The sequence below is a fragment of the Eubalaena glacialis genome, chromosome 13, assembly GCF_028564815.1.
Source record: "Eubalaena glacialis isolate mEubGla1 chromosome 13, mEubGla1.1.hap2.+ XY, whole genome shotgun sequence".
Lineage (NCBI taxonomy): Eukaryota > Metazoa > Chordata > Mammalia > Artiodactyla > Balaenidae > Eubalaena > Eubalaena glacialis.
The window spans coordinates 19,528,440-19,552,704 of NC_083728.1; the positions used below are offsets into that span (position 1 = coordinate 19,528,440).

Genomic DNA, 24,265 nt, shown 5'->3' on the forward strand with positions numbered 1-24,265 from the left:
TCTTACTAGTCAATGAAGGTACTTTCAATACCTGCTTTTACAGGTAAACAAAATGAAAAGTACATCCCACACCTCTTCATTCCCCACTGGAAAGTTCTGTACCTTTTCCTCCTTTCGTTTTTCCTTGTCTCTGTCTTTGTGTTTGTCTTTATGCTTCTCTGAACTTCCATCTTTGTGTTTGGTTTTCTCCTTCTCTTTGTGTTTCTTTTCAGAATCTTTATGTTCACTGTGAAAAATAAGACACAAACAGTTAGCAGAGAAGGGACAAACAGAGTAGGGACCACAGGGTTCATATCACAAGATTAACTCACAAGATACCCTGAGATAACATGAACCATGGAAACTTACAATGCTTTAAATAAATAGTCCTGACAGAAGGTTCAAGTAGAGGCTCTTGGCTACATCAGACTTTCTTTATCTTGCTTAATGTTTTAATGTTTTCGAAGGAGCAAAGGAATCAAATAGAAAAAACATAGTCATTCTAAACATACCAGGACATTTTTTTAAGTTACTAAGACTATACAGCAAACCCACTGTATTTCTACAACATTCTACCAGCAGAAAACTATAATGAAAGCTCCAACTTGAGCTCTCACATCTGATGTGAGGAGGTAAAAACAGTTCACCAAAAATCATTTGGTGGCTCAGTGCCAGATGTGAGACGTATCACAAATGTAGCCACGCCAGGGCTTTGTGCAGTCAGCAGCCCAATACAGTCAATGTTTCCTGCCAGCTTAGGAAAAGCTAGTCACTTCTAGCTTTTCTAGCTAGGGCTTATAAATCCTGCTTGGTTCTTTCCTCAGAATAAGAAAAGATCCATCTAAAAGCAAGGGCATTTCCTGTGCTAAACATTTAAAGCCTTGCTTTTAAAGGGGTTTGTGGGCACACTGGTAGCACTGTAAAAAGGTGCCGCTTCCCTGGAAAACAAAATATGACATTATAAAACAAGAGCCATTAAAGTGTTCATATCCTGGGTCTCGCTCCTGGAGATTTCTCTCTGGGTAAAACATTACAGAGAGATGTTCATTTTGATGCCTCCCATGACAAAAAACAAACAAGAACAAATAAACAAACAAAAAAGCACCAAGAAACCAGATACAGCCTTGGTAAATAACAAGAGGGGGAAACTGTAATATATCAAAGCTATACATCACAGTTATCATTATCGTTATGTAGCCGTTATGCTATAATTTGTGAGTCCTACAAATATACATGGAAAATGTTTATGACACAAATGGAAAAAAGGAATATATAAAATGACTGCAGTTATATAAAAATATGCATGTAGACAAAGACTAAAGAGCAAAAATCACAAGCTGTATTTTAAGGTGAACACTGGATGACTATTTTCTTCAGTACACTGGGTAGGAGGTTTAGGAAACTTGCTCACCTCAGCAGCCAATATATTCCACAAATTAACAAAAGAGAGCACGAATTCAAGTGCTATGAGTTGGGGGTCACCCCAGACACAGGACAGCTGACAGCAACCCCAGATGACAGAGACAGTCAAACCTATAGGCAGCATCGGCTCTTGCCTTTCCCACCATAAACTGTATTTCCTATCTGTCACATTTACCACCTTCAGCCCAGGAGAAAAAAAATAGATTTTACCAGCAATGAGCTCATTAGGTTACAACCATCCCACAAAGTTTGTTCTAAAGAGATTTGGCTAGCATACTCAGCTACATCAAAGGCCAAAAAGGGAGAAACAAATGATGGCAACCAGTTAGGTGAGAGCCCCAGAATGTGGATCAGGAGAGCATCGCTATCACTCACATCTCTGGGCACAAAAGGAGCCCCAACTAAAGACAGGAGTTTGGATAATAAATCAGCAGAAACTCTAGGAAATCCAGCCAGGAGGGCAGGGGGACTAGTATAAACAGGACTACAGATTTAGGGGAGACCCAGAACTACCACAGATGGGAAATAAAGCAATGTCCACTCTCCTTGGTTGATATACTCCTCCCTCTATGTTGGTCTCATTACGTTGTTATTTAGATGTGCCACACACTGAAAAATAACAAATTTCTATATGAGCACACTTTTCTTTTTAACTCTAGTATGCTTGGAAGCACATGATGATCGATTTTTCCCACCATGCTTTTTATTCTCAGCATTATTATGATGTCACTCTACTCAAAGTGCTCTCTCTCATAATCTGTTTTTACCAAAACGCAATGTTTTATAAACAAATTTATCCTTTATTTTGTACAAAATGGCTCCCGATTACAATAACACTCTTACTTCCAGTTCTCATTAATTCTTCCAGCTTTAGAATGGTGAAAAAACAAAGTTGCCAAGACTGCGATTCTTTAGGAGTTTACATATATGAAATCATAGGCCCATGGTTTTGATACTACCAGCAAAATATCTGAGCTTACTATTCTATATACAAGCACTGAAGTTTCAGTTTTTGTTTTGTTTTGAACATTAACTGTAAGAGGAATTAATGGTCATCTACAGAAGTTTCTGCCTAAAAGCAAAAAATGTGGAACAATTACATCCATAATATTAATGGGTGGATATACATCCCCCCTAGACTAAGAAAAAAGAAAAATCTAAGCAAGCATTGTGCAGCTCAGTGCTTTCACATACATTATTTCATTCAGTCCTCACAACACCTGTGTGAAGTAGGCTTTATTATCCTCTTAAACTGATTTAGAAACAGAGGAGCCAGTGGTTCAAAGTCTTATTCAAAGTTACAATGTTAGAAAGAAGGGCAGTTGGGATTTAAACTGAGTATTTCCATCTCCAAGTTCAGAGCACTTTCCACTAAATCAATATCATTACAATTCCATGAAGTTGATACATACCACATAAGGGTAGCCTGGTGTTGTTAGAGACAAATGCATGTCCAGTCTGAGATTTGATGTATAAGATCAAAACTTTATTCTACCATCAGTGGAAACTTTCTAGAATAGAGATCTAGGATATCTGAAATGATAAAACCCTTGGGACAGCTACTTCTCATTTTGTCTTCCCAAGAAACTCTAAATGGCTGACTTACGAATCTAAGTTTAGGAATGCTCTATATTCCTTATTCCTTTATGCTCCACCTCCACACCACCCCCCCCCACCCCCCTTGTTCTCTTTCTCAATGAAAGCAATTCTTAGAACATTAGTCTGTTTCACTAGAAAACTGGCTCTCTGGCCTTCTGGCAATCACAGCATGGGCACCATAAGTATACACATAGGCCTCCAGTTTTCTGCTTTGCTATTCATTACCACACCAAACAGAGATCAGGGAAAAGAAGTCAACAAATGACAGGGCAATGAGATAGTACCCAGGCCACCCCAGGAAAGTGAAAAAAGTCAGTACTTCCTCTGCCTGCTAACCAGAGGGAAATCTATTCAGGAAATTCAAAGTTCCTGCTAGAGTAGTAACCCCTTTGTAGGTCATAATTAATCACAAAGACCAAAATGAGATGAAACTATCAACTTGACTTTGCAAAGGCAACTCACTCTCCTCTATTCCCAACTGTTTAGATATAAGAGAACAAGTTTGGATTTTTAGACTAACTGAGTTCCGGTGATTCAGGGTTAAGGAACATCTTGTGGTACAATGCATTCCATTGGGGACTATCAGAAATACGGGTTTATGAAGCCCTATTAAGTCTCTTGAACACAATGCTAACATCATACCTACGTGTCAGGTGCTGTTCCTGTCCCTGCCTCCAGAAATAGAGAGCAGAGCACCGGGAGTCCTACCCCTCATCCATAACCCCACACCGACAGAAGTGCTGCCAAAGAGCGAGCCTCAGTGGTAGTCTTTCCTAGGAATCTACCTGAAGTAAGTAGCAGATGCACTTGAGGGTCAAAGTCCTATCATACAGAAGCATGTCTAAGGCTGTGCCATGGAAGTTAGAAGCAGAATTTGGCCAGTGGTAGAAAATGCAGCCAATCTGGATCAGTTAGGCTGACTCATCACCATTTGGGATTTCCTAATATGTACCTCTTTTTCCAAAAGACTTAAAACTGGCTTGACTTTCACACTGGCTTAAAGGGCAGCACCTTTCCACTTATGATAGTGAGATGATGGAAGTTCTGTCCAGTGCAGAAGAGGAGTTCATATGTTGACTACCTGTTTTAAGAGACATTACCCAGGGCTTCCCTGGTGGCGCAGTGGTTAAGAATCTGCCTGCCAATGCAAGGGACACAGGTTCGAGCCCTGGCCTGGGAAGATCCCACATGCCGCGGAGCAACTAACCCTGTGCGCCACAACTACTGAGCCTGAGCTCTAGAGCCCGCAAGCCACAACTACTGAGCCCATGTGCCACAACTACTGAAGCCTGCGTGCCTAGAACCCATGCTCCGCAACAAGAGAAGCCACCGCAGTGAGAAGCCCACGCACCGCAATGAAGAGTAGCCCCCCGCTCACCGCAACTAAAGAAAGCCCACGCACAGCAACAAAGACCCAACACAGGCAAAAATAAATAAATAAATAAATAAATCTATTTAAAAGAAAAAAAAAGAGCCATTACCCATGTCTTTATACTGACCCTGCTACTTTTCCATACACAATAGACACCATATGTAAAAGTCACAAAATGGGTTTTAAATATAACTGAGGACTACAATACTGGCCAGTTTGGGGCAACAGTACAGGTGACTGTAATATTGAAGAAACTTCAGTGGGGCTAAATAAGAAAAATAAACTAGAAGAAAAGCTTGATAATGACCACAGTAAGGAAACCCAAAGATCTGAAGAACAAATACATTTTAAGAATGAGTTTAGTCTGGGGTACACTGAAGGCCAAAATACAGACAGTAGCTGGCATTCCTAGAACCTCTGAAATGGTCATATTCTTGGATGAAATATGAATTTCATCATCAGGAACTCACAGAGAAAACATCCAATTACTGGCTATACACAGAAGCCGACTCCTTGGCTCGGGGCTCATGTCTGTCTGGGGAAAAGATCTACCTAACATCAGAGCCTAGACAAGCAAAAGTCAATGCCAAACAGAGTAAATGGGAAGATTCAAAGTCACCTCTCGAGTGAGACTCTTGCTGGACCTGAGCAGACAAAAGAGAGGGTTGACCAGGGTTCCCCTAGGCATTTAGGAAGAAGAATGGGAGACAGGGTGGAAGTAGGGGGATGGCAGTAGAAAGCCAAGAGTGAAAATATTTTCTTTCTGCAAGAAGGCATTTGCTGCCTCTTTAGGAAAAAACCCTGTGTCTGATATTCTGGGAAGCTAGGATGTTGGCTATGGGAAACGATTTAAATTTGTTAAAGAAAACTAAAACAATGGTCTGTCCTCTATCAGCAATAAAAATATTTAACAGATATTTAAACAGTACTAAGTGCCAGGCACTCTTCTAAGCAATTTAATCCCCATTACAAAACTGAGGTAAGTATTTTCATTTTACAGATATGGAAACTGAGACACGGGAAGGTTCAGTAACTTGCCCAAGGAAATACATCTAACGAACAATAACTAGGATTTAAACTCAGGCAGTCATGCATTTGACCACTCTGGTGCCTTACTCCCCAAACAAAGCAAAAACGAAACACTGCTAAGGGGAGAAGAAGCCTCTTTACCTTCTGCGAATAGGACCTAGCCACTAATGGCTAAGAGAACAAACTCATTCCAGCAACCTGCCCACTTCCTCAAGGCAGCAGACCCCTGCAGGTTGCAGCCAATGGAGTCACAGGGGATTCCTATGGGAGAGCCTAGAAAGATTCCAAGCTGTGAAAGGAGGAAACCCTTCAAAGGAAAGCAGACAATTAGAGCTTAAATAATGTTTGTTCAATTAAACATTCTAGGAGGTAAATTCAAAAGTTGCCTCTTGAAAAAATGCAGCAGCTAGTTTCTGAAAGGCTCTGAGAAATGAAGATTTCTCAATGCTCATCCACCATTATAGGTTACTAAATGAAATCCCAAGAATTATTAAAACTTGGGAGTTGAGTGGAATCTTAGAAATTATTTAATCCTTTGTTTGCAGGCCAGAGCAGATAAAGGGATGTGCCCAAAGATGCCAAAGCCGATACACATTCTGAACTCCCATCCCTCCCCTAAGTTCTTTATCTCTACTAATAGGGTAAACAGTCACACAGTTATCCAAGCTAGGAATTCTTTTTCTTAGACCCCCTCATGCCACTTGTGGCTAAGTCCTATATTTCCCTTTCTCAACTATTTTCAAAGGCTTCTTGCTCCCCTAGAATCAAGTCCCAGCTTCTTGAAATAGCATTTAATAGTTTTTCCTCAAGCAACTTTTTGGAGCCCTCGTTTTCTAACCCATCCTGTTAACCCAGGCATCCACCTAAGTGGATTCTACCCAGAGCAAAGTACATTACAATGCTTCCATATTTTGTTTATGCTTTTCTCGCTGTCTGGAATGTCACTCTTTCTAGCCATCACCTTCCCTTGTCAAGATCTTAACCATCTTTCCATGGCTAGCTCAAATACCCTTTCCACCATGAAATCTTTAAAAAAAAAAAAAAAAAAAAAGACTGTAGGTCATTATAATAGGGCTAGATATCATTGAAAACCAGGGCACCAAAATAGATGTTATCAATAAGTAACTACTAAATTAGATTCAACTACCAAAATCAACAGCTTCAATTTATCTGAATGATATTCTACCAGGCTTTGTGGTAATCATAATAATCTCAATTACTGAGTATGTTACAGTTTCCAAAGAGCTTTTATCTGCATAATTACATTGGATTCTCCCCCAACACACTTGAAAGCTTGACCAGGCTAGTATTGCTATCAACACTCAACCAAAATGGGAAAAGACCCAGAAGTTAAGCGGCTTGGATAAGGACACACAGCTAGTAAATGATAGAACCTAGCCTCTCCACTTCTATTTTAGTGTGCTTTCCACTACATCACATTGACTCCCATGTGAATGGTGGTGGTACTCAGTTTTCTCATTTCTAAACTACCCAATCTTCTCTATTTACCTATGTTAACTGTCCATTTCCCCCAGACAGGTTGATATAGGGACATGTAGATAAATGGAGGGCTGCAGCAACAGCTCACAAAAAAAGCAGTAAACACATCTTTTAAATGTGATTACTTTCAGAAAAACTGCCCCTAATCTGAGAACCAGTTGCTTAATTCCAGTGCATTTCCCTACGAGCCTATGTTCTCTCAACTCTAATTCAGGTAGGATTTGGAACTGCAGGGAAAGCAGAAACCAAAAGCATCCTTATTCTCACACTGACTGTATAAATTAGCACTGCCCATGTGGCTGGAAAAGCACTTCCCTTACTGTTTCACAGTAGTTCTTTCTATCTTCCCTGGCCTTCCACAAAATTGTCACTCCACCCTGAGCGTCAGGTTTAAAAATGACAAGAGATGCACACAGTCAAAAGCTAGCAGGAGAAATCTTATATTTCACATGTGACAGTCCTTTGTTTTCTAAATTCAAGCCTCCCCCCCCAATTGCTTTTAATGATGTTGTATATATGAGGTCTAGTATTAAAGATAATTTATGCTAAGAATGCAACCTTTCAAGAGAAGTATCTGGTGAGGTCCTACAAGCCCAGTGATTCCTTAGCATCTAGTAAGAGTATTCCTTTTATTTCTTTAGAGAGGATTTATATATTGCTTTAAAGGACCTCAAGTGCTAAATATCAACGCTAATGGAAAGAAGCAGTATCAGAGACAAATATCAGAAGAAATTATTTTTATTTGACTTTGGTAGAAACTTCCTGTGATGTTATAGGCCAAAGAGTCAGAGATGGGGTTTTCACAGGGTCAGAATTTAATGAGATTAATACTTCTAATGCCAAAAACTTTAGGGATTTGGGGCCCAAAGAAAGAGGCAGCACCGGAAATGATCTGGCATTTTAAAACCTAAGCTGCCTACAATATGCATATGAGAAAGAGATGCTCATATTTAAACACAGATAGTTTAGCAACACAACTAACCTCTCTTAGGGAGGGAGATTGTTTTGTTTTGTTTTGTTTTTTACTGGAAGGAATAATGTAGTGGGAGAAAAATCATACTAGGACTCAGAAGCCCTGGTCTCTCATCCTCGCTCTGCCACCACCCTGCCATGTGACTTTGGGCAGGTCACCTCAGACTCATGTCCACACAAAAAAGAGATGAGGTGGAATGATCTTTAACACCCCTTCCCCCATTTTGCACCTTGAATTAGAATAATAAAAGGAGAAAGCATATGAATAAGATGGGATCTCCTAAGAGGTAGGTCTAAATCCCATTCTATCTCTGAAAGGCTTGTTTCCCATCCTCTGACACTCCAAATATGCAGTACATATTACTATGCAGGACAAAGAGGCCTCCTGGATTTGGGTCCTAAGTGTAGCCTAATGAAAAATGACTGATGCTAATATCTAGCAGAGAAGGAGGGAATATAGATACACATTACTGTAGAACTTGTTTCCTCATAATAGATAGCCACAAAATTAGGCAGGGTTGATGAGCAAAGTGTTAAAATAAAGTGCAGCATTTTGGAACAGAACATGCTACATCTTAATTATCCTGGGCTTCAGAGGTGATTAAACAATCCTCAAGGTTTCCTTAATGTGCTAAGAAGAAAAATGAAGAAACCCAAAACTACCGTTAAGATCAGAAGTCACTTAAAAAGGAACACAGTGTACAGGATTTTACTGGACCATAACCAACACACTTGCTGTGCTGCAAAGAGGTAGTGTGTCAGGAGAGGTCAAAACAGGAAGCATTTAAAAGTCTGCTTACAACACAGCATCTGGTTCAACTGTCTTAAACTTACTCACATGTGAATTAGAGATCCAGGGCTAGATTTAGTCATATATAAACAGAAACTCAGAGCAGGTTCTTCCAATGCCTTTTGGCAAATAGGTTACTGTTTTCTCAAGTATTCTGATTAGAAATGAAGAAAATATTAAAAGGCACAAAATTGCGTAGAACAATTTCTTGATTGCCTATGCTATAATCTTGGAAAAGTATGCTTTTAATAGATGTACAAAATCTTATCTCTTCACATCTGTAGAGCAGATCACAGTTAAACAGCTTTCATACTTACTGACTCCCAGGGTCCCTTCTGAAGCATGTATTAATATGAGGAAACTAAGGAAGACGAAAAAGCTCAGTTGAGGAAGGTTAGATAACCTAGTCAAGATCTCATGAGACCTAAGTGGATAGACCAGACCAGAGGCCTTCTCCTAGATACAGGCAAGAAACCATTGTGGACTTTTCAAGAAAAATTATGCCAAAATTACATCCTTTATTTTTAAAAAGGAGATTCTGGTAAAACAGGAGAGGGCCAAATTTATGTCCCAAAGCCTTTTATGCCACTTCTACCTAATCTTTTCTCCCATCACAATTGCAAATTATGGTTGGTGAAGTAAGATTTGTCAGAGAGTAAGAGATCCATTTTTAAAAGCTTATGGTTTACACGGATCGAACCCACACCCCCTGCAGTGGAAGCCTGGAGTCTTAACCACTGGACCACCAGGGAAGTCCCTGTTTTTCTTTAATTAACAATAATCTTTTGATGTTCCTACTACCTGGTTTCTTGCAAAAACTCCTATGTATCCTGGCTCCTCCCTTACCTCTTCAGAGCAGTCCCTCAGAGTCATCTGAGAGGCTGTCTTCCAGGCTTAAGTCCTTAGCAAGTCCATCAAATAAAACATAATTCTCAACTTTAAAAAAAAAAAAAAAAAAAGCTTATGGTTTAAATAATAACTTCTATCTTTTTAAAGTCTTTCTGGACAGATTTCAGGTAACATGAAAATTAGTTTTTCTTCATCTGATCTATAAGCATTTTCCTCAGATGATGAAGTTCTTCATGGTCAATACTATCTCACATTTTTTGGCACTTCACATCAACTAGCACATCATAAAGATGGCAAGCAAGATAATTCTTGTTTGACATGATCAGCAATTCTACTCCTAAGTATACACCCAAAAGAACTGAAAGCAGGGACTCAAACAGATACTTGTACACCCATGTTCTTAGCAGCATTATTCACAATAGCCAACAGGTAGAAACAACCCCAAGTATCCATCAACAGATGAATGAATTTTTTAAAATGTGGTAGACATACAACGAAATATTAGTCAACTATAAAAAGGAATGGAATTCTGATATTTGACAAAATGGATGAACCTTGAAAACATTATGCTAAGGAAAATAAGCCAGACACAAAAATGACAAATATTTTAAGATTCCACTTACATGAGGTAGCTAGAGTGGAAAAATTCACAGATAGAAAATAGAAGTTGCTAATGGATGGGGGCAAGGGGGGATAAGGAGGTATTATTTAAGAGGTTCAGAGATTATTTGGGATGATGATAAAGTTCTGAAGATGGATACTGGGGATGGTTGCACAATATGGTGAATGTACTTAATGCCACTTCAAAATGGCAAACTTTATGTTATGCATATTTCACCACACACACACAAAAAAAGGTATTTGAAATGTGGGATGGCCAAAGGGAACCATCCTATAGAATTGAGAATACGTGAAAAGGAGAGAGAAGATGGTAACTGGTGTAACCGTAGGTCAACCACTCATTGATTCAATAAACATACACTACTAAGTACCACCTATCTGCCAGGTACTATACTAAGCCTTGAGGATGTAAAATGAATACAACAGATCCCAACATTGTTCGCAGGGACCTCAAGAGTCTAATAAGGCACACAGAAAAGTAAAGAGACAATTACAACACCACCACAACTGGTAATTACTATGATAGGGATATATTCAAGGTGCGAGAGAACTCATAAAAATGGCACTTTAATATGAGGGTGGAGGGCAGAAAGGATACCTGAAAGAAGTAAACTCTATGCTGCAACTAAAAGAATGTTCTTAAGAGGGCAACAGAGTATTCCAGAATCAGTAACAGCATATTTTAAAACCTGGAGTATTCAGAAGACATGCTGTGTTTGGGGAACTGAAAAGAAGTTCAGGGAGACTGGGAATGGAACGTGAGAGAAGGGTAAATGGCAAGAGAGGTGGCAGAGGAAGAGAGCCAAAGACTTAGAGAATCACTCTGTGAACTGGAATGAGAAGATGAAAAAGGTGGCCAGAAAAGTGGAAAGCCAAGGGAAGCTGGTTTCAAGGAGAAGGCCTGGGCCCAGAATATGGTATATCTTGGCAAATGTTCCATTTGTATTTCACTGTTGAGCGTAATATTCTATAAATGTCAATTAAATCAGGTTGGTTGATGATGTTCAAAGTCTTCTATATCCTTAATGATTTTCTCTCTGCTTATCAATTGAGAAAGAGGTAGTAAAATCTAACTATAAATATGAATTATTTCTCTTTGCAATTCTGTCAGTTTTTATTTCATGTATTTTGAGGCTCTGATATCAGTGTATAAACATTTACAACTGCTATTTCCTCCTGATTAATTGGTCCCTTTTTATCATTATGAAATGAACTTCTTCATTACTGGCAATATTCTTTGCTCTCAAATCTACTTTGGTAGATATTAATATAGGCTGGACACCTACAAACTGAAGAAAAGATGCATGTGAACTGAGACTGGATTCAACTACTAAAATTAAAATCACTAGACTAATGAAAATGGAAACTAGATAATCAAGTGGTAAGAAATGAGTGAGTGGTGGGGAAAGACCACAGGAGTGGACTTCCCTGGTGGCACAGTGATTAAGGATCCACCTGCCAATGCAGGGGACATGGGTTTGATCCTTGGTCCAGGAAGATCCCACATGCCGTGGAGCAACTAAGCCCATGCACCACAACTACGGTGCCTGCGCTCTAGAGCCTGCGAGCCACAACTACTGAGCCCACGTGTCACAACTACTGAAGCTCACGCGCCCTAGAGCCCACACGCCGCAACTACTGAGCCCACGTGCCCCAACTACTGAAGCCCATGCACCCTAGAGCTCGTGCGCCGCAACTACTGAGCCCACGCGTCACGACTACTGAAGCCCACGCACCCTAGGGCCCATGCTCTGAAACAAGAGAAGCTACCGCAATGAGAAGCCCACACACCGCAGCGAAGAGTAGCCCCTGCTCGCCGTGACTAGAGAAAGCCTGCGTGCAGCAATGAAGACCCAACGCTGCCAAAAAGTTAAGAAAAAAAGAAATAAAATTTAAAAATTAAAAAAAAGACTGACCACAGGAGTGATAGATGATTTTGTGAAGAAACATCCTCACTAGAGAAATTAATCTGGTTATTTTAATGATTCATAAAGACTTATTAATTTAAAATTTTCATTTAAAATATGTAAAAATTTTTCATTACTCATAAAAAGAACAGACTTAGAATTCTCACTTTATCTTTTTTCTTGATAAGCCTTATTTTTTTATAACTTTAAAAAATAAAAGTAGCATATACACATAATTATATTCTGATCGTATGTGCAGAGTTCAGTTATCACAAAATAACGATAAATATGTGATTACCAAAGTTAAGAAAAATACCATTGATACCCCACCAGAAGTTCCCCTCATACCATTTTACAATTGCTACCCTTCCTTCCTTCCCAAAGATAACCATGACCCTGAATTCTAAAGGTCTTGATTAATTTTTTTGTTTTTGAACTTCAAGTAAATTGAAGCATACAATATATATTTTTTGGCTGGTTTCTTTCACTCAACATAGGTTTGTGGAATTCACCTATGCTTATTACTTTAACAGTAGTTATTTCATATTTATTTATATATAGTATCCTAAGATGTGAATATACCACACTTTATCCATTTTACTATTAACGAGCATTTAGGAGATTTTCACTTTGGGGCTATTAAAAGCAACGCAGCTCTGGAGAGCTTTGTACATGCCCTTTGGTGCACAAATACACACATTTCTGTTGAGAACACATTCAGGAACGGAATTCTTAGGTTAGAGGGTATACATATGTTAACTTTAGAAGACACTGCTAAGTAGTTTTCCAAAATGATTTAACAATTTATAGTCCCATCAGAAATGGGATTGATCCACGTCATCGTAAGATCTTGGTATTAGCGTTATTTTAATATTTAGCCATTATTACAATGTGTAGGATATTATATTGAGGTTGCATTTCCCTGATGAATAATGTTGAGCGTCTTCTAGTATTTTTATTGGCCATGTGGATATCTTCTTTTGTGAAGAGCTTACTCAGTCCTCTCATAAATTTTTCTGTTGGATTATCTGCCTAATTTTTATTTATTTGTAGAAGATTTCTGTATATATTGGACAAGAAACTTTTGACCATTATTTATGTTGAAAATATCTTGTCTACAGACAATAAGCCAACCTAATGAAGTAGTTCTAAGAGACTCTAGGCTACAGGCACTTGTGCCAATAAATGACTGAACTTTATGTTCGCTCTAACAAAACTTCGGCCACTATGAGAATACCCTATGGCTTTCTCACCAACAACTGCCTTTAACTCAAAATGGAAGTTTAAGTCCTCATTTTCAATAAGTGGTCCTATATCCAAAGATACCCTAAGTCTCTGGGCTTAACCACTTGTCTCCTACACCAAAAAAAATGGAAGCAAAATGAACAAGAAAACATCTTTCTGATTCCTTTGGATCCCAGAGGGCAGCACCACTGAGTTTCATTTACATTGGTGGTTATTGGCTTTTGTGAGAGCTGAACTCTTCTGGTAACCTGACGAAAGCTAGGAATGTTCTCTCCAGGAATATCTCATATACCCAACCTTTTGTATATGATTTCAGGGGCTTACAAACCATGGAAGCCTAAGTTAAGAATTTTTAAATTTATACCCTTTAAAGTATGGAAAGAAGAAAAATGTATATCTATCAAGTCTCCAATCCAGTCACCTTTTATCAAGGCAAGCTCTCTGGACACTTGATTAAATGCCATCATGTGTTAACAATTCACCATAGTTGCTTTGTACATCCTGATCTGAAAAATGGCATCCCCAGTAAGGCCTGAATTATCAAGGCCATCCTCTTAACAACTCTGGAATCAAAGTCTCTGCTGACTTTGCTATCCATGGTATTTACCTGTGGTTCAAGTTAAGGCCTGTTGCAGGTGAGCCAAGCCATAGCCAACCCACTGCTGTATGATGAGGGACTTGCTGGTTCAACCCTTACCTGTTGCTATGCTTGGACTTTTCTCGGTCCTTCTCCTTGTCCTTCTTGTGCTCTTTGTGCCGGTGTTCTCGATCTTTATGTTTATCTTTGTGTTTATGAGAATCTGTAACCATAAGAGATGAGTCAGTAAAGAGCAGTCATGAGCTATATCTCCTGCCCACCTACCTTGACAAGCTGGTCAAGATTTAAACGGCATGGTAGCCATAACAGCACATTCCATTGGAGGGAAAGATTTCACAAAGCAGCCCAGACAAGACATCCCATTACCCTGCCTCTAAAACCACGACGTGTTACAAATAAGCAGGAAGAGGAGGGGAGCCAATTCTACCGTAAAAGGAAGCAACAGTTTGGTGTTCTTCTCCTAGATCTGGTACTATGAAGACTAAGCCATAAATGATTTGAAGGGATAAATCTTGAACACTGACTTTCAAGATCAGATGGTTATCTATGTAACTTCTGGAAAATTCAAACCGTAAGGGATACCTGTTTTTAAATCAACTTTAATGAAGTATAATTTCTATACAGTAAGATATACACATTTCAAAGATACAGTGTGATAAGTCTAGCAAACATATGCACAGATATAATCTCCACCACAATCAAAATTTAGAACAATTCCATCATCCCCGGAAGTCTCCCTTGTGCCCATTCCCAGTCAATCCCCATTTTCCATTACCAGCCTGAAGCAACCACTGATCTGCTAGCACAATGGATTAGATTTGTCTACATTTCTAGTTTCATATGAATGAAATTACAGAATTTACTCTTTTGTGTCTGACTTCTTACGCTTAGCAAAATATTTTTGACATTCAACCATGTTGCTGGATGTATCAGTAATTGGTTAGATTTTTATTAGAATGGTACCCTATTGTGTGGATACACTGCAATTTATTTATCCATTCACCTGTTGATGGACATCTGAGTTGTTTTCAGGCATTGGTTTTTACGAATAAATCTGTTACGAACTTTCATACACAAGTCTTTGTGTAGATGTGTTTTCATTTCTCTTGGATACGTACTTAATAGTGAAGTTATAGGGTCATACGGTAAGTGTATGTTTAATCTGATAGCAAACTGCCAAACTGTATTCCCAAGTGATTGTAGCATTACACATTCCCACCAACAACGGATTAGAGTTCCAACTGCTACAAATTCTCACCAATACCTAGTATTATCAGTCTCTAATTTTAGCCATTCTAGCAGGTATGCAGTGGTATCTCACTGTGGCGCTTTTTTTAAAAAAAATTAATTAATTAATTAATTAATTTTTGGCTGTGTTGGGTCTTCATTGTTGCGCACAGGCTTTCTCTAGTTGCAATGAGCGGGGGCTACTCTTCATTGCAGTGTGCAGGCTTCTCATTGCGGTGGCTTCTCTTGTTGCGGAGCATGGGCTCTAGGCGCGCGGGCTTCAGTAGTTGTGGCACACGGGCTTAGCAGTTGTGGCTCACGGGCTCTAGAGTGCAGACTCAGTAGTTGTGGTGCACGGGTTTAGCTGCTCTGTGGCATGTGGGATCTTCCTGGGCCAGGGCTCGAACCTGTGTTCCCTGCATCAGCAGGTGGATTCTTAACCACTGCGCCACCAGGGAAGTCCCTCTCACTGTGGTTTTAATCCAGTTTCCTGATTAAATGATGGGCAACTTTTCAAGTGCAGATTGGCCGCTCACATATCTCTTTCAGTGAAGTATCTCTTCAAATCTTTCCCCCACTTAAAAAAAGTTGTCTTATTCCCAAGTTGTAAGGGTTCTTTATACATTATCCATTACAAATTTTTGGTTAGACATGTGTATTGTGAATATTCTTTTTTTCTAGGACTTTTACAGAGGTAAGGAACAGGGAACATTTTTTTAATCTATAAAGATGTCTGGTTCTAGCACCATTTCTTGAAAAGACTGCCTTTTCTCCATTGAATTGCCTTAGGCCTCTTTACTGGAAATGAAATGACCACATAATCATAGATCTGTTTCTGGACCCCATTTTATCCTACACACACACACACACACACACACACACACACACACACTATCTTGACTACTAAAGCTTCACAGTAGAGCTTTTTTCCATAGTAAGTTTTGATATCAGGTAATATAAGTACTTTAACTTTGTTCTTTTTCAAAATTGTTTTGGCTATTCTGTCTTCTGTATTTCCATATAAATTTTAGATTCAGCTGGTTGATTTCTTTAAAAAAAAAAAAAAAAAAAAAAGCCAGCTGGGAGTTTGTGTTCATAGGACAATTTGGAGAGATGTGACATCAAAACATTACTGTGTCTTTGCATCCACGGACATGGTATCTCTCTCCACTTTTTTAGGTTATGACTCTCAAATTTTAGTGTATCAGAATTAACCCAAGGGCATACTAAAAATGCAGCTCACTGGGGACAGGTCACCCCAATGTTGAATATGAATCAATTAGAAGTTTATGTATCCAACACATGTGGTAGTTTTAAAATATGTCCAACAGATTCTTTGATACTCTTCCTTTCAAGGTGTGGCCTAATTTCCTTCTCCTTAAATATGGGCTGGACTTAGTGACTCACTCCTAAAAACAGGATAAAGTGGAAATGTCAGTGTGCAACTTCTAACACCAGGTCATAAAAGGCACTGGATCTTTCTCCTTGCCCTGGAGGAATCCAGTCGCCATACTGTTAGGACATCCAAGCAGCCCTATGGAGAGGCCCATGTGGTGAGGAACTGAAACTTCCCGACAATAGCTATGCGATTGAACCACCTTGGAAGTGGGTCCTCAATTAAGCCTTCAGATGACTGCAGTCTCAGACTCTGAGCCAAAACCACCCAGCTAAGCTGTTCCTGGATTCCTGGTTCACACAAACTGTGTAAGACAAATGTTTGTTATTTTAAGCCATTAAATTTTGAGATAACATGTTTAATAGCAATAGATAACTAACAATAATGTATAGGCTCTCAATTATTATACATTATTATAATGTATAATAATGTATAGTGTATATAATAATGTATAGTAGTGTGTTTACACTACTCCTGGCTCACAGCAAAAAAAGAAGCCACATTTGGCACAATCCATTAAGTATCTATTCTGTGCCAGGCCCTAGGGAAACAGAAATTTGCATGACCGTACCCCTAGCTGTAAGAAATTCTCATCCCACAGAGATGGGAAAATAAAATCATATGGTGTCAGAAGTAGGACTTGAACCCAGTCTTCCATGTAGCATAAAGAACCCTCCAACTTCTGAAAATCTCAAGTCTAAAATTTTAAAATGCTGAGTCAATCTGATACAAAGTTGGTGGCCCCTGTTCACTTGACAATAATTAATACCCTCACTATTTCTGCGCCCAACTAGCACTTATGGTTAAAACCATAATAATGACAAAACATGCCACCAGCACTACAACCTAGAATGAAGTCTGTGTTGTTTGATTTTGTTTACAGGCCAGATTTAGCAAACAAGAAACAGAACATTAGGATCTGCTATTATGGCGCAAGCATATGGCAGGGACATAATATATTTAAAAAAAAAAAAATTACTCTGCGTGTAATTCAACAAACACATAAACATGTCCGAAAAAGACCAGAAGATAGACACCAAATGTTAAAAGTAGTTTGGGTGGTAAATTTATGAGCAATTTGAGTTTTTGTGTGTATACTTTGCCTTGTTTTCCAATTTTTTCCCAAGATGAGTCACTTTTATAATAAAAAATAGAAGTTATTTTTTTAAATTACCAAGCTTTAAAAATTTATTTTGACAAGTACTGGTGTACACAAGGAAAAAGTATTATTAGCTCACTAAAAAGCACTAAATTTAAAGAAAAAGAAAACTAAGTAAAAGATAAGTTGAAAATAATTCCAGGTAGGTTTTAGATAACCAGTCTGCCCAAAACATTATTTTTTTTAAGTGCACAAAACCTCAGAATTGATTTTTAAAGCCAGGTCCCCAATTCTTTCAATTGCTAATCTAAAAACATAAAACCAAAAAGTCTGGTAAGAAACTTAAAGCTGTAGCTGAAAATTCCACTAGTGCAAATAAGACCTAGGTCAAAGATCTGAACCCCAAGTGCCCCTAATTTAAAATGTTATTACATGTCTCCTATATGCTCAAATTGTGCTATGTGTGCTGTGACAGGTACCAAAAAGAATAATATGTGACAACTTCTTCAAATATTTGAATAGCTATAGTATAGTTCCACATGGCAGGCTGGGCCTTCTGAGGAGAAATGACAGGGAGGCAAAATGGAATGAGGCATCTCATGAACACCAAAAGTGTGTAAACAAGCTAAATTACCAACTGACACGGAAACCACCATAGAGATGATCTGCACTATGTAAACTGATAGATAAATAACCTTTAAAGATGCATACGGAAGTACTTCCAGGTGAAGGATGTCTGCAGTTAGCTTTAAAATACTCTCAGGCAAAAAAAAAAAAAAAAAAAATTGGAGCAATATGGGAATAGAGAAAACAAGATTGGCAAGAGGTTGATAGTTACTGAAGTGAGCAGATAAGATATGTGGGAGTTCACTATACTACTCTCTACCTAAATATGCTTGAAACTTTTCATAATAGAAAGTTAAACACTATCTTTAAGCTTTGTCCCTTCCAATCCCTTATTTTTTCTTCTTATATAAGGGTACAGCAAGGAGAAGACTAGCCTAGTTCAAGAGAGGATTTGTGTTAAGGAGCAGTAAGAGATAAAGTCTGATAGATGAAATTAACCCAAGTCAGGGTGTCCTACTCTCAGGATGACAAGGAGCTACTTCAAGCAGAAAAAGAACAAAATAAAAGCTATACTTAAGGAGGATTAATTGAAGGGCAGTGTGGGTAGAAGGTAAAAGCAAAATAACTAGCTAGTGTTTTTGAAGCAATCTAGAAAAAAGTGATAACACAAACGGATTGAGAAGAAAGGAGAAAACGTAAAAGCATGTTGAAAAAGAGGAAGTAGAATCCAGTTCCAGGAACTCACTGGTATGTGTAATCAATAAATGCAGGGGAAGAGTCAAAGAAGACTCAAAGACTTTAAGTCGAGGTGACAAGAACAAGGTGCCTTGGAAGAAGACACAGGAAAGCTGTGCAGAACAAAAATGAAGAGAACAAAAAGAGTGAGGAAATGATGAAACTAACTGAAGTCATATTGTATTTAAGGTAACACTGGGACATCTAAAGATGCTGGTCAGAAGAGATGCCGATATGGGCACAATAATCTACATCCCCCATAGTGAAAATGTTTGTAGACAGCATACTAATGGACTTGAAGATTACTTTTAGTACATACTCTTTCCCTTAACTGGAATTCATCTAAGAATAGATATTGTTAAAATGTTTTGGAGAAAGGATCTTGCCACTTCAAGCATCTGTTAAATGCAAAAAGAATTGTTTTGAACTTGACTGGTAGATTAGAAATGAAAGGTGCAAACCACCGTATATTAAGTCACCAGAAAACCCCATTCATTGTGAATTCTGGTCACCCAATAACCTCTTGATGACAGGTGTTTCAAACCCTAGCCTTCAAAAGTCAAGATAAAGACATGGGAGGAAGATCGATCCCTGAAATACGGCAGCCTTGAGAAGACGTTAACAACTAATTCCTTTCACTCTAACTTAACTAGAGTTACTCCCTAAGAATAGATATGTCAATGAACAGAGAGAGAGAATAGGAATCAACATTTTCTGTTATTGTCACCTAAGATGTTCCTTGAGGTTAACAAAGATTTTAAGTAAAGAGACTTCCAAATGACAAAAGAGGTAAAAGTATCTGTGCCTTCTCAGATTGCAGGAATAGTTGCTGGCTAGCATTACACAATGACTTGATGGATAATGTGCAAAACAAAAACAAAAAGCAAAAAACCAACAACCTTTTACTACTAGATTCAGAATTATATTCTGAGGGCTGATTCAGCTTACAACTACTTTGAATGTATTCCTAAATCGAAAGCATCCTGCTCAAGACTCATCAGACACTCTGCCTTCAAGGAGTTTACAATCCAGGAAGGTAATTAAGATATGAACCCAAACAGCCATCGGCAAGCAAGAAAAAAGGGGCACTAATATAGGTGCTGAACGATGCCAGAGTGCTTCCACTGTCTCATTCAATTTTCTTACTACTCTTATGATAAGGAAATATTCCCAATTTCACACAAGAGTAATAGTTATCCCTTTCTAAGGGTGCATTCTGCACAAGGTAGTATGCTTTATGTATTACCTCTAGTTTTCACAACTCTGGGCAGTACTGATTTCACCAAATCTAATACACATTTTTGCTTCTTAACATCTCTGAAAAGGTGCATATGGTTCGTATAACCCCCATAGAGGGGGAATTTGGCAATATCCAGCAGAACTAACTCACATACTTTCTTTTAACCCAGCAATCCATATCTAGGAATTTAGCCTAAAGATATATTTTGAAAGCAGAAAATTTATGCTGGTCTATGTATATGTGAAGGCAGAGAAAATTAGGTCATCAGAGAAGAAACCTTAATTTTAGACTTGCTAAAATGGATTAAAATTCCTTTCCTATCTCCAAAAATCTCAGATGTCAAATGATTGACCTTAAAGCTACAGTGTTTGTATTGCATCATGATGCTCCTATATTTAAAAAGGTAACAGACATTTTCCTAAATGTCTACACATGAAACACACGGGTGTCATTACCTCTGTCTCTTACACCATGGTAGAATTTTCTACTTTTCTGCCCTGTTATTTTTTAGAAAGGGTAGTAAGGTAGTAGGATTATGAGCATTTTGAAACAAGTCTTAAGAGTAAAAATAATGAATTTGGGTTACCTGCCTCCTTTGTTTCCAAGTGAAAAGTAATATAATGAGGAGAAACAATCTGATTCCACCAGAGAACAGAAATAAAGAGCCTGGATCCAACAGGGCAATGAGGCGTTAACACAGGCTTCCTGGAGGAGGCAGTGTTTGAACTAAGTCTTACTAAAGGCTAAGAGGGAGTTAGCAAGGTAGAGACAGAGAGAGGGAATTCTTGGCAGATGAGCCATGCAAGTCAACTACCTATTATTACTATCATTATTGTTGTTGTTGTTGTTATTACTGAGAAATGTATCTTCTCATGATTGAGCAAAATTAAGTGCGATGTACTTCCTGCCAGCTAGGAAATGGTAGAGTTGATTCTTGTCAGGGCATACAAGAAAATAAAATCCCAGAGTTATATTTAATTTGCTTTTCTAAAGCCATGTGTCCCAAAAGCAGTTTCTTAAAAAAGATATAGATACACTTCTACTGCTTGTAGCTTTAGAGTCCCAATCCTCTGCTTAGACAGAAGAGAAACAAAACACCTAGGAATAAGAAACTTCAGTATCAAATAAATCCAGCAAAATTTGATCCAATTGTTATAAAGTACCTGAAAGCTGGCTTAATCCCAGGATGACAATGAAGCTGCAGGTCTGGAAACCAGGTACAGAACCAGCCCCAAGTAGCCAAATCAGTATCAAGGTGTAAGATGAAGAGTTCACTCCTCACAGGGAAACCAGACACATATACAAATTATATGAAAAAGGAAGCCAAGTCCATAAAACACTTTGTTAAATATGTTCAAGAATGGGAATTCCCCGGCAGTCCAGTGGTTAGGACTCCATGCTTTCACTGCCGAGGGCTCAGGTTCAATCCCTGGTCAGGGAACTTAATATCCCACAAGTCGCTCGGCAGGGCCAGAAAAAAAAGAAAAAAAGTTCAAGAACGATACCGTTAGAACAAAAGATCGTAGTTAAACCCTAATGATGATTAGAGACATAACAGACAAGCACAGAAGGTTGGAAACAACCTCTGAAGGAAGCAGACAGGTTCAATAGAGTGAAAAAGATCCGATTCAAATCTTGTTCTACCACTGACTGTATGACCTTGGGTAAAAGTCACTTAACTACTGGGTCTATAAGGAGGCAGCATAGGTCAGTGATTAAGAGCTTCAAATCTGTTCATCATTGACTTGATACCTGTGATCTCGGTAAACTCACCTCTCCTATAGATGAAGAAATTGGGGCTCAGAAATTTTAAGTGACCTGAAAGAATTTTAACTTCAAAAGTCAATCAGATTCTTTGTGTATGGTTGTAACAGAATTCCTGGCTAATCTCCACAAAATTCCAAACATGTTCACAACTGTCAATAAGGTACAATTGTTACTGACCCCTCTTCATGATTAATTTACATAAAACTGAAATGAGCCTACCCAATCATTCCAAATAACTTAGGGTTCAGGTTTTATACATGCATTTAAGGCGGCAACCATGCCCATTCACCTTGCCTGACCAGCCAACGATAAATAAAACGCTGTCTGATTTTCTTTCCTGGATGCCGCTTACGAAGAAAGAAGTAAAACTTTGGCCTGATCTAACAATCCTGTACCCAGAAGCCTAAAATACCTACTGGTTTTAAGGGATACACTGCTAAACCAGTTAACACCCCCAGGTAGAAATATGTGCATGAGTTTAGCGGTTATCAGCAGGTGGCTAACAGTGTTACCAAGCTTATTGCAAGCTACATAGTGACTTATGTAGTTGTATAAGTCACTAATGCAACTACAATTCAACCCAAGCACAAACATTTACATTTTGTTAAGAGAGAAAAGGCAAAGGAATTGGCAAAGATTTCTGACCATTTTATCAACTGCTCCATGATCTTTAAGGATTTTACCACTCCAACCTTCTTCTAAATGATTAGGGTAATCAGATCAGGGCAGGAGAGTCCTTTGCTTCCTTATAAACAAAAGCAGAGACTTTTCTGGTATAAAGAAGGGTTCTTTGCCAAGCTTTGAGGCAGACCTCTTTACACTGACTTCTGACAACAGGTTTTGAGACTTAAAGCAGTAGCTGTAAAATATGATGGGCTCTTCCTTCAAAGATAGTCAAGTGTGCGGAGGATGGGGGTGGGGAATAGTTATTCAAACAAAAGATGCCTTCCCCAAAGAGGCCCTCAAACAACATTGTCAAAGATAATCTCTGCTCATCTCTGACACACAAATATATAGCCAGTGCATTAGGAAAGTGGACAGTGGGACGATTTGGGTGAAAAAATTAATTTTCTAGGGACTTCCCTGGTGATCCAGTGGGTAAGAATCTGTGCTTCCAATGAAGGCGGCCCAGGTTCGATCCCTGGTCAGGGACCTCGATCCCACATGCATCCCGCAACTAAGAAGCCTGCATGCCACAACTAAAGATTCCGCGTGCCACAACTAAGACCCAGCGCCGCCTAAATAAATATTAAAAAAAAAAAGAAATTAATTTTCTAAAGAAGATATTCATCACCTGCTCATTTATTAAATCACTTCTATTGGGATAAATCCTTGTATCTTCTCCTTCCTCCCTGACCTTTAAACCCATGGATACCACATCCCCAGAAGCTGGAGTTTTAACAAAATCCCCATTTCTACTTAACACTCTACATCCAGTACGTTCTAACACTTTGAGACTGTTTTTGTCTAGGACAGATAACAAGCTGGCCTCAATGATAAAGACTGGCATCCGGACTGTGGTCAGTATCAGGGGTGTGCAAGAATCTCCTCAGGAACTTAATGCCAAACTAAAAGCAGTCATGAAGACCGAGAGCCTGTCACTGAAAGGGGGATGGGTTGAAGGGGTGAGAGAACTCTACCCTTCCCTCTCCCCACACAGCTGTCTAAATTCAGACTTTACCAATGTTGATCTAGTTTCAATCCAGGAAATCCAGTCTGTGATCCATCTTAATGGGTGGCCGATTTCAATTTGCAGCCCATGGAAGAGTCCTTATCACTATTTTACAGTGATTCTCACTGACAACATGTCCAAAATTCCAGTGCATAGTTAATAGCCTTTCAAAGTATGCAAGACAGGGGCTGTTATGGCTAAAAGTTCAAAGAGCTCTGGAATTTAAAAGAAAAATGTTGGGAGAATTCAGCTCTAAAGAAAGGCACTAGTAACATTTCCAATTTTTAAAGTCCAAATTATCATTTGTTCTCCCCAAATGTGTATCCCCAAATGTGTATTGTATATAAACGAGACCTTTTGTCATGAACTGACTTGTTCATTATTGAAACTAATGGGGTTTCCTCATTAGGGACCTAGTACTCTCAAGCTAATAACACAAAAAACTCCAGCGAGAAAATGCAGATGAAAGTATTTCTTCTTCTCTCCTTAAAGAAGCTGGGGTTCACAATATTCATTCATTCAAATATTTACTGAGTACCAACTCTGTGTCAGGCATTGTTCTAGGTGTGGCAAAACAGTACCAAGTCTCTGGTCTCAGGAAGTCCCATAATAAGCATCATAATCACCCCAACCCAGCAGCTGTTAAATGAGTAATTTTGGAAAGGGAGGGGGAAAAAAA

At 38.8% G+C, this 24,265-nt stretch overlaps 1 protein-coding gene across 1 annotated transcript in view; it reads right to left on the minus strand.

Moving 5' to 3' along the window:
- Nucleotides 1-24,265, minus strand: part of TOP1 (DNA topoisomerase I) — an 87,699-nt gene that overhangs the window by 43,483 nt on the left and 19,951 nt on the right. The window contains exons 3-4 of the mRNA XM_061208138.1: nt 13,983-14,085; nt 103-226 (exon numbers count right to left, since the gene is read on the minus strand). Coding sequence (XP_061064121.1) covers nt 103-226; nt 13,983-14,085 — 227 coding nt within the window. The remainder of the gene's footprint in view (nt 1-102; nt 227-13,982; nt 14,086-24,265) is intronic.